Consider the following 11,096-nt stretch of genomic DNA (forward strand, 5'->3'; position numbering starts at 1 on the left):
AGACTCCTCAGAGATGTGAGGAAGCATCTGGGCTCAGTAACAGTCCTGGAGAATGGTCTTAACCTAAACAATTGTGTTAACATTTCTCGTTCACGTGTGTGACTTGCTGAGACAGGATGAGAAAATCATGAGCAATGTGCCTTGAGTTCAGGCTTTCAAATGCCTAAGTCAGTGAGAGTAATGGGTCAGTCAGGCTCAGGGAGAGAAGTTGGCATGACTCGGTTTGAGATTTCACAAGATAATTAATACACAGTGATGACTCAGCACTTTTATTTCTAAGCTGTAAGCAAACATCATCTTTTCTCTTCACTGTGGTCCTTTGCATTGTTCTACAGGACAGGAGTCCTACCGTGGGAACAATGGCTAAGTAAGGGGAAGTCACTGTGGGTTTGGTGCTAGGAAGCCCCACAGGTGTTAGCCCACCTCAGAAAATCATCTGCAAAGAAGCGAAAGCCAGGGCATCTTAATCCATCAGAGCAAAAGGCATGTGTGTGAAACCCTTTGAAGGGGCCTATTCATGTGGAAGTGTTGTTCAAACACCTGGGGTGGGTATGTGAGTTTCAGGCTCCACCGTGATCTGTCAAGATGAGGTCAGATATGGTGGCGGTTATAGAGATATGATGGGTACAAGCCATCATAATGCCACTGGCGCCACTGCTCAATAGCTTCCCGGCTTCTCTCTTCTTGTTCTGGGGAACAGAGATAAAATGGTCATGTTAGCATGGAGAGGACTCTGATCTGAGGAGAGCCATCAAGCTCTTGGCAGCCATTCTATCCAAACTACCTACCCTGTGGTGACATGAGCAAATGGTGCAGAACAGAACAAAATGTCTGAGCTGAAAGACCTGACAGAATGCTGAGTCACTTTGGGTGCCAAGCGCAGTCAGGAGGCAGAGCTGGTAACCAGTAGAGTCAAGATCAAGACCTATGTCCCAGCCTGTGCTCTTTCCCTTACACAGCCCATAAAGCAGGGAGAGGCAACGGAACAGAAATGAAGCATAAAGAGAACAGAACAGTAACGAAAAGAGACAACAGGCTTTATCGTTAAAAAATGACATCACGGAAGGAAATAACTGTCAACTTCAAGTGATGGCATTATGAGTAATTTTTTTTCTCAGACTCTGAAAATAAAATTACGTTTTAAGAACTACCCAGAAAGGTAAAGCAAAGTGGAAGTAAATGTGATAATCGTTGATTCTGGGTGGTGGTTATATGGGGGTTCACTGAACTATATACTTTCCCATGTGTTTGAAATTTTTCCAAGTAAAAGGGTAAAAAGAACAGAAAGGAGTTTTTAGTAAGAAAGTCTTGATTCTGCCGTCTATAATCAGCCATGTCTCTGAGTAACAACGTTGTTCAATTGTAGGATTAGGCTCCTGATGCCAAGTCCACACTGCTTGTTTTTGTTAGGGACCATAAAAGCACGAGCAGATTTCACAAGTCCCTCAGTGTGTAAAAGGCAACCATAAGACTCCTCAAAAGGTAAACAGCATTACCACATAACCCAACAATTCCACTCCCTGTATATACACCTAAGAGAAGTGAAAACAGGGACAAATGAATGGACTAACAAATAGTTATCCAAATACACACACATACATATGTATTATTCAGTCATAAATAGGAATGAAGTTCTAATAACATGCTACAGTATGTGTGAACCTTGAAATACGCTCTATGCCAGACACAAAGAGATGTGTACCGTGTGATTCCACTTCTATAAAAGACCTAGAACAGACAAATTGGTAGAGAACAAAATGTACTAGAGATGAGCAGGGATTGTGGGCGATGGGGAGTTAACAGTTGCGTAATGGGTACAGAGGTCATCTCTGAGGTGATGCAAGGGTTCTAGGAATCCATAGTGTTGCTGGTGGCACAACAGTGTAAACGAGCCGAATGCCACTGACTTGACTTGAACACTTAAAAGTGGTGACGATGGCAGATTTTATGTAAATTTTACCACAGTTTTTAAGTGTTTGTGGAAAATGTTGGGAGGATCGGAAGTTCTAACAGAAAAAAATGGTATCAAGGATTCAGACCCCCAGAAGTTATACTTATTTTTTTCAAATGTGGGCTTCACCACCAAAAAGCCTGTGAACCTGACTTTGATGCTAGTGAACCTCATTCTCTGGAGCACTGGGCAAACAGGATGACCTGGTGACATCAGGATGCAGAGAAAATGTGTGTCTGTGTGGTCCTGTGTCTGTGTGGACCCCTTTGAAGGTCCATCACATGCCCTCGACAAGAAGGACCCCTTGTTACAGCTGGGTATTCAAGCATAATGGCTGCTGTGTATGTTTCCTTCCTCTTTGAGCTTGGAGTCATGCTACCCTTGATGCTGGAAATTGCCTTTGGGACTTAGTACCCCAGGACAGCCTGGAGCTTAGAGTCAGGCCCCGGCTGGAGCTTTGGGTCTTCCTACCTTTCTCAGGCCAGATTGGCTACTCTTTGCCAATCTTGAGAGCATGATTTTGGCATAGGAATTGATTTTTTTTCTCTAGGTCATGCCGTTTTCTTCATACACCATTTCACTTAGAAAAAGGGAAATTCTCCCTGACAAAGGCCCAAACATCATGGCTTTTGTGTAAGGGACCACCTGTGGCTGAGCATGTTTAGCCAAGCCAGGTGTCATGTGGCCAAGCCCAGATGGGCCGACCCAGGCTTCTGGCTTTGAAGGTGGAAGCAGACTTTGGCTCCCACACAGACCTCAGGGGTAGGAGCTCAACACACTGTTTATCCTGACACTTCCAGACACAGAACTCAAAGGTATAAAGGCATCTTTGCCTCATCAAACTGGGGGTTTTGAGTAGAGAAATAGCCAGGAGCCATAGCTCTCCCAGAACAGCTCCGGTGTCCCGGATGGGCTGTTGGGGCTGCAAGATTGGCTTCTCAAGCTCTCAGGAAGGTCACCTGCCTAAACTTACACCTTCGGAAATCCTAGGCCTTTCATTTATCCACAGTCTTTCCTTAGCATTTGTTTTTAAGGGGAAATCCTAGGCCTTTCATTTATCCACAGTCTTTCCTTAGCATTTGTTTTTAAACCTGCAGCTGCTGCCATTTATTCTGAAAATAGGTGACATGGTCAGATGAAAATAGCCAATCGAAAAACAGGGTCCTGACTGAGGAGTATGTGGGGGCATCAGAGAAGAACTGAGTGTTCTGCCCTGGAGGAGAGGTTTCACCAACCCGTCTACCACAGCTGGTGCTGCCGCTCGGAGGGGTCAGAGGTGATGGCAGAGGAGGAGAATTGAAATGTGTTTCACATCAACATTTACCCTCTGGCAGGCTGGACCTGCTCCACCTCTGCCTCCTTTATTTATTCAGCTGCGGGGGCACGGGGCAGGGAGGGCATGCTTTCCTTACCTCACTCCGTCCCATTGCAGGGACTAATTCCCAGATGGAAGAAGGTCCCCCGAGACCTCCATGCACCTGATCATCCTTCGTTTGTAAGAACAGTTCTTGGCTGGCAAAGATACCTTGGTTCAAATCCCTGACTAGCCATGGCACCTTGGATATTCAGGCACCCTTTCTAAGCCCGAGTTTTTTAAACAAAAACAGAAATTTTTAAGACCTGAGAACCTGGGTATAAGGGTTGGGTGGTTCAGAGCAGTGCCTGACAGAGCCGGTGCTCAACCAGTGACAAAAGCTCCAATGTTACAACTCCTGTAAGCCCACGGCCTGGCCGGGGGTCTTCATCCCTGTGGACAAGGCCTCAGGCCCCGATTGCTGTCTCTATGGCTTTGGTAGAGGACTGGTCATACCTCACCCATAACCCTAATTCATTGTGAAAGGGAAAACAGTGAGTGTTCTCCAACCAGATGCTATGTATGGGGACTGGAAACATTTATAAATGCTCAAAATAAAGTCCTATTATTAATACAGTGAGTTAACAAAACAAAACAAAACAAAACAAAAAAAACCCTGAAGGAATTTTTCAGGCCACATACTCATATTTCAAATGCCTCTCCCCAAACTGTCCATCAAGGTAAACAACTGTCCAACAGAAATATTTTGCTTCTGAGTTACAACATCCTAGCACACAACACCCCCCCCCCCCAAGATGTTTCCAGGAAAGCTTGATTTAGTGGGATCCAAGCCCACCACCTGTTTGCAGGGCTCAGGTGCCACCTGTAAGCCAGTGGGCATGACCTGCAGCCCTTGAGTACCTGGTGATTTTATCCTGTTCCCAAGAGAAGTTCTCAGAGAATGTTACCTCCCAAATCAACCAGAGCATACAAGCCAGGAGGCTCATGACATCAGAATGAAAATCAGGGACTTTCTCTAGCAAAGGTCACCTAAACTGGGGCCTTTTGTCTAAGCTCATATACATTCGGGAGCTTGCCCAGGACCATTTTCTTCTGGAAGTGTGGGGGAAAGACGAAACAGAAATAAACATAAATAAACACTCTGGCTTGCTAGCCTCAGCCCTAATAAGTATTTCTGTGGGGTTTTGGTCTGAGTGACACTTGAAGACACTTAGTTGATGCAAAGTGCCATCCCATGCCATGGAGTCTGGTTCAAAAACAGCTCCTCTCTCTGCCCCCACCCAGTCCACACCCAGCTCTCACCTCTGAGGCCTTGGTGAAATCAACATTGCCTGAGCTGGGTCAGGAGCCTTACCTGCCCTAGGGCTGAGGTAGGGAATCAAGTGTGTTGTTTGCTGGCAAGAGACACTGACACAAAGCTGAGGCTTAGGAAAGACAAGAGCAGTTGCGCAAAGCCTATAAAACTTAGAGCATGCCCGACACTGTGAGTTGCTTTCTGAGGTCGGATTTCCTGGTCTGGTTACAACGATCAGATAAGATACTGATTAAAGGGGTGCCTATGTGGCTTAGTCAGACACTTAGTAAGCTCTTTGTCTGCCAAATAAGTAAGTTAAATCTTTAAAAAAAAAAAAAAGATACCGATGTTAGTGAATAGGTGAATGGAAGCCAGAGTGAGTAGTTCTTAGAGCTGTTATGTTGCTGTGAATCCAGCGGAGTTGAAAGTGAGTTTGAAATCTTTCCAACACACCTGTAACCAGAGCTAAGCCACTAGCATAGGCACTAAGACAGGGAACACAGGCCACCACCTCAGTCCCCAAGTGGGAGAAGATATATCAGCCAAAAATTCCCTGAACCAGTGGAAATCTAGGTGTTGTGTCCTCTTCTGTTCCTTCTCAAGTTCTGTAGCCATTTGTGTGACTTTCTTCCTTCAAGACACCAGTAGATGTGAACTGAGGAAAGAGCCTCTCTTACCCCTCCCTCTTCTAATTCAAATTTAGGGAAAAGTGGAAGCAACTTTTTATTTTCCCCCAAAGGCCCACTTCCCCGAAGACACTGGCTGAAGAGCTCTTACCATCATTTTGCTCCTCCACGAAGTTCTCAAACTCGTTCCTTTGTTCCTCGTAATATTCTCTCCGCAGCTCGTCAGCTCGCAGCTTCTGCCTGTTCTCCGCTGGGAAATGGCAAGAAGCAAGATTTGCCTCCAAGAATGGGGGCAGAGGCACGCATTTAGGGGAACAGGAACACTGATCATTTGGCCTGAGAAACTTGAACGTGGTGGGGAGAGGTGGTTTGGGGGGGCTTCGTGAAGATGGTTTACTCCTGGCACAGACTTTAAAACTTGAAGGAACCAGGAACTCACCCCATGCAAGCACCACGTTTTGCAAATGAGAAAAGCAGTTAGGCTTTACTCATAAAATTAGTGGTGCATCTGAATATACTGGGCCAGTTAGAAACTAGAAATCCAATGATTAGAAATGAATTCTAGGAGGAATGATCAACTTAAAGTTTATTTCACATTGGGGACGCCTGGGTAGTTCTGTCAGCCAAGCATCTGCCTTTGGCTCAGATCATGATCTGAGGGTCCTGGGATCAAGTCCCACACTGGGCTCCTGATCCCATTGGGCTTCTCCCTCTCCCTCTGCCCCTCCCCTGCCTGTGTTCTCTCTCTCTCTCTCATGCACTCCCTCTCTCCAATAAACAAATAAAATCATTTTAAAATAGTAAAGTTAATTTCAAGTTAATACCTTCAAGTCCACCTTTGAGCAGCTGTCACAGCCAAAATGTGTGCCAGGAATAGATTAAAAAGGCAAGAAAGATTCTGTCCCGCTATTCTAGAGGCCTATAATCCAGATAAGGAGAAAAATACAAAAATGTCATACCCAGCAGAATGGCTGCTGTGATAGAAATGTATACAGGGCACAGTGATGTTGGGGGTGATAAAATGAGGTAGGAAGATCTGAGAGGATCCTTGGTATCCATGTGTCCTTAGGCTGTTCACTCCCTTTGTGTGGGCTGGCCTTGATGACTCTCTTCTAATGAACAGAAGTTGGCAGACATGACGGAATGTGGTTTTCTTCTTGGGCATCTCGTTCTGAGCAAAGCCAGCTGCCATGTTGTAAGCGGTCTTACAGAGAGGCCCACTCATGGCAAGAAACTGGTGGCCTTGACGGATAGTCAGCAAGGCATTGAGGCTTGTTCGAAGGCAGATCTTGCAGTCGGGCCTTGAGAGGACTACAGCCTGGGATAGGTGCTGAGCCTGAGGCCCCCAGTTAAGGCATATCTGGACTGCTGAGCAACTTAGGAGACAGTAAATATGGTTTTAAATTGCTAAATTCGGGGTCCATTGGTACACAGCAATAGGGAATTGGTCAGAATATGAGATGATCACATCAACTTCCTGATGTTGAAGATACCGACTTCTTGTATCCCTTATTTTGTAAAGCAATGCATTCTAGTAAAGTTGGCTATAAACTTCTTTTTAAAGATTTTATTTGAGAGAGAGAACAGGGAGAGGAGAAGGGCGAAAGGGAAAGAGAATCTCAAGCAGAGTCTACACTGAGCGTGAAACCTGACGTGGGGATTGATCTCATAACCCTGACAATTACCTTGATCTCATGACCCTGACCTTGAGCTGAAACCAAGAGTTGGACATGGTAACATTGGGGCATATACCTCTGTGGTCAGAAGAAATACCCCCAGTGATAAGTGAAAACTGTCACCAAGAACGTATAAATATGGTGACCATTCCTTGGCAGTTGAACAGTGAAGCCCCCCCCCGCCGGCAGCACCTTGAGCCCCAGCGGGAATCCCCTCCGCCCCCCACCCTGCCCAAACACCACATCACACTTAACCAGCAGGTGCAGCTGATCCTCACTTGCTTCAATTTAGCCTGAAAAAAATCTTTCTAGATTGGGAGATCTTTTGGTGTAAAATAGTTTCCAGGTTCATCTCTTTCTACCCTTAAATCTTGACCTCTTTGATATGAGAGCTCTGGTCGTCTGAAGGAAATTATTGAAAACTCTTGTAGTATCAAAATAATTGCTTTTAACTGGGCTTCAACTGGACAAATCCACAACAGCAGGAAGGCCATGTCTGGTCCAGGAACTGTCCCTCAAGGACACCTCACACTCCTCTGGTATGATCACATCAGAGGGGAGACCAAGGCACCGTTGTCCCCATCAGCTTAACTGTGCAGGAAGTCAGGAGACCAGTGATGATGGAAGCAGAGAAACTGAGGAAGCCGTTGGGTTCCTGCCCCACCCCATATTACAGTGGTGCTAGGACAAACAACGGAGCATTTCTTTGTGCAATAATTAATGCCATGAACCATCTGAAATGTTTGAAAGTTAAGGGGCCTGCAATAATAAGTGAATTAATTAAATACTTGTTATTTGTATTACATTATTTTATTTAACTCAGAGTAAAAAATCCAGTTATCTGTAAATTGGTCTCAGTGCAGATTTCTTAGGTAAACCCCACGCGTTTCCCACACTATGTCTTTACCAATATAGTTGTAGGATTCTTGAGTCTGGCAGAAGGAATTGGTTTTCCAGTCCTTCCCCCACACTTACGCCCCTTGCCCCATATCCACACATTTCTTAGGAGGGAATTGAGGCTCAGAGAGGTTCAGTGACCTAATCAAAGTCACACAGTTGGTCAAGGCATAGCTTGGGACAAACCAGAGCCCACACTCACTACTTGGCCCAGAACACACCTTTCACCTTACCATCCCCTTATGATGCACCCTGAGCTCCAATGTTGCTCCAGGTCCCAGAAACCCCATGGGGATGGGAGAGAAGGGGTTTGGAATGTAGGAAGCAAGTGCTTAATGAGCCATCACCAGTTCCTAAAGAAGAATCTTCCATTTCTATGGACTTCAAAAAAGAAGCTGTCTTCCCAAATTGCCTTTCTGGGTGTACGACAAATGGAACCCTTGACTCAGCAAGGACTAGGAACAATTTAAGTCTTTGGACAAAATGCCATGCTGACACCGTGCATCGTGTACATCCCTTCTCAGGTTCTGTGTTTCATTCTGAGTGCCTCCTGTCGTCCTAAAGGAACCTCTTGCATCTTCACCCTGAAGCTTAGAGATGTCAGGTACCTTGTTTCCTGGTTCCAGATTCCAGCCTATCTGTGTCACTTGCCTGTGTCACTTGCCTTTTACCCAGCCTGAGACATAACTGAGCATTGTTCTCCTGTCCATGCATGGGACTCGCCCAGGGGACAGCAGGTGACCTCAGGCGCATCCTAACATCCTCACCAGGCTCCCCTGGACCCCCACGACTGACACACAGAGCTTCTGTTTGAGGTGAGGGACCTCTGGCTTCATCACACTCCTCGTGGTTCTGAATCAGCTTATGAGGATGGAAACTACTCCCTTCTCCTACAAGAAGAGGCCGCTTCTCTGATTTCCATCAAGAACTGCCTGGCCTTCATCATAGCCGTTCCTGTGTTTCTGGATGTTTGCTAACTTCTAAATCTCAGGTTGGGTGAGGCCTGGAGATTTTTCCAGTGTAATTCGTACTTATCCAGTTGGTTGGGGGCTGGTGGAAAGGAATTTCATCTCCACACATTTTCATCATTTGAAAACAGTCCTGTTATTTTTTACTGAGCAAGTAAGTCTTGCTGAGCGTGCCGAGGGACACAAAGAGTTTATTCAGACACACGCGTAAGTAATGAATCAAGCCACAGACTCAGAGAAGAACTCAGAGTCCTTGGAAGAATCTAGTTCAAGGGCAAAAAACTCAGATGCCTTCAAGGGTCGGCAGGTCCTGGAAATGAGGGTCCCTGCCAGGCAGGGGACGCCAGGCCCTACTTCAGACTAAGAGGGTGAGACACACTTAAACTCATAAGGCTTCCAGAGGCATTGGAAACCAAAATCAAAAATGAAAACAAAAACCTTTACTGGCTGAATACTACAATTTCAGGGGCTTATAAGTAAGGAAACTTGGGGCCAGGGAGAGGAAGCTGTCACCAACTCCACAGTCCCAGCTCCCAGTCCCAGGCGCCCTCTCCCCGCCTCTAGTGCTGTTGGTAGCTGTTGCGCATGAGGCACTGTCTGATACCCCCAGAAAACACACATCTAGATACTGTGTTCCCTCCTGACTAGAACGTATTTCTGCTTCCGTTTGAAACTTCCTGAAATTGGGAGGCATCTCAGTCTCTATTAAGTGCTTTCGATATAGCACTGCCCCTTTTCATTCCTTACCCTGTCAGTGTAGTCCAAGATGTGACCCGCAGCTGAGGAAAAGTGGAATTCCTAATTCAGAGCCGCTATCACTTGGATATCCAATGGCCTAGGTGGAGGCCCTCCTTGGTCCCCTTGTAGTTCCCACATCCCAGCTGACTGTGAGAAAGGAATGGGAGGGGCAAGCAGAAGGCAGACCTCCAGCAAACTCACCATTGGCCTCGTCTTGGGATTTGGGAGACCGCTTGCCCCGCTTCTTGAGGAAATTGGAGGCATCTGATTCCTGCATGAAGATCTTCTGTTCCACATCTAAAACCCGAGAGAGGCCGGTCACAACGAACCTAGGCTTGCCAGGGCCACCGCAGCGGCTGGCCTACTGCGTTGCACCCCTGGGTGGCCCTTGCACTCACCTTCCTGGGCCTCTTGTCTTGCCACCTGCTGGGTACCCACTGATGCACCAGTCCCCTCCTGCAGCACTGTGGGAGAGCACAGGGTGAGGGACGCAGCACCTCAAAGGGAGCCCTCACCCAGAGCTGGGCTGGAACAGTCCTTCCCCACCACTGTGACTTGCCAGGCCCCAGTGTGGGTCCCTGGAACCCTCACATCCCAGTTCTAGAGCGGTATCCCCAGGAAACCACCAAGTAAGCTGTTCTTTCTATGTTGTGTTACAATACACACACACACACACTCACACATACACACCAGGCACAGCCCTCTTAACAGTAAACAGCCCCTCTTTTTACCTGGACCAGCTGAACAGCCTCACCTAACACCAGTCCTCTCCATACTCACTGGTCAGGAGCACAGCAGCTGAGAGACAGGAGGCCAGAAAGAGCTGTCGCCACGCCATTTTTGGAAGGGCTGAGGCTCTGTTTGGGAACCACAGGACAGAGAGGGTTCTACAGACCCTGAAGCCAGCCACCAGATTCCTCACGTCTGGGCCAGGCATGCCAGGTGGGAGGGAGGCAGGAGACCTGGGTGCCCGTAGCGGGGGGGGGGGGGGGGGCGTGGGAGGGGTCTCAGCTGCGGCTTCCATTGGCTGCTCCTCCTGAAGCACTGGAGATGTTTTTGGCGTCCTGCAGACCTTCACAGAAGCAGAACCTGTCGTCGTCAGGCCCCAGCTGAGACAGCTTTGGAGTGGCTTTTCCAGGATTCCGCACCCAAGGAGTTGCTGTTGGAATGCCCAGCCCAGTCTGCGATTCGAAAGACTCAAAGAGATCCTGGCATCTGCTTCAGGGGAGGTGGGGACCTTAGTCCTGGAGGCTGAAGCCTGTGGGGGGAAGAGAGCAGTCCTCAGTGGGAGACTGACTGAGATATCAGGCAAGGAAGGACCAGAAAGCCTAGAAGACTCCCTCAGGTAACCCTCACATACACACATAGGCTATTACAACAGTAACCAGAGTGCCCCTTACTGTGACATATCCGTCAGCTTATGTTCACTGTCAAGCAAAACACAGACCTCTGTGGTGGGGTCCCAGTGCCCTTTCAAGACTGAGGAAAAGAGGCAGTCCGCCTTTCACTGCAGAGGGGAAACAGTGCAGTGTGTGAAGAGCCCACAGCTGAGCATGTGTCTCTAGAAGGAGACAAAGGCACACCTCATGTAGGGGAGGAAGTGAGTTCCTAGAAGTGGGAACACCAATGGG

The 11,096-nt window shown here is 47.5% G+C and overlaps 1 protein-coding gene across 1 annotated transcript; it reads right to left on the minus strand.

The window, feature by feature from the left end:
- Positions 1–591: 591 nt before the first annotated feature.
- On the minus strand, positions 592–10,402 carry LOC123947455 (unique cartilage matrix-associated protein-like). Its single transcript, XM_046013683.1, has 5 exons — positions 10,246–10,402; positions 9,864–9,929; positions 9,667–9,762; positions 5,338–5,436; positions 592–689 (listed from the first exon to the last, which is right to left on the minus strand). The coding sequence occupies exons 1-5, from the start codon at positions 10,400–10,402 to the stop codon at positions 592–594; spliced, it is 516 nt and encodes a 171-aa protein (XP_045869639.1).
- Positions 10,403–11,096: the final 694 nt, after the last annotated feature.

Source organism: Meles meles, chromosome 7 (genome assembly GCF_922984935.1).
Source record: "Meles meles chromosome 7, mMelMel3.1 paternal haplotype, whole genome shotgun sequence".
Lineage (NCBI taxonomy): Eukaryota > Metazoa > Chordata > Mammalia > Carnivora > Mustelidae > Meles > Meles meles.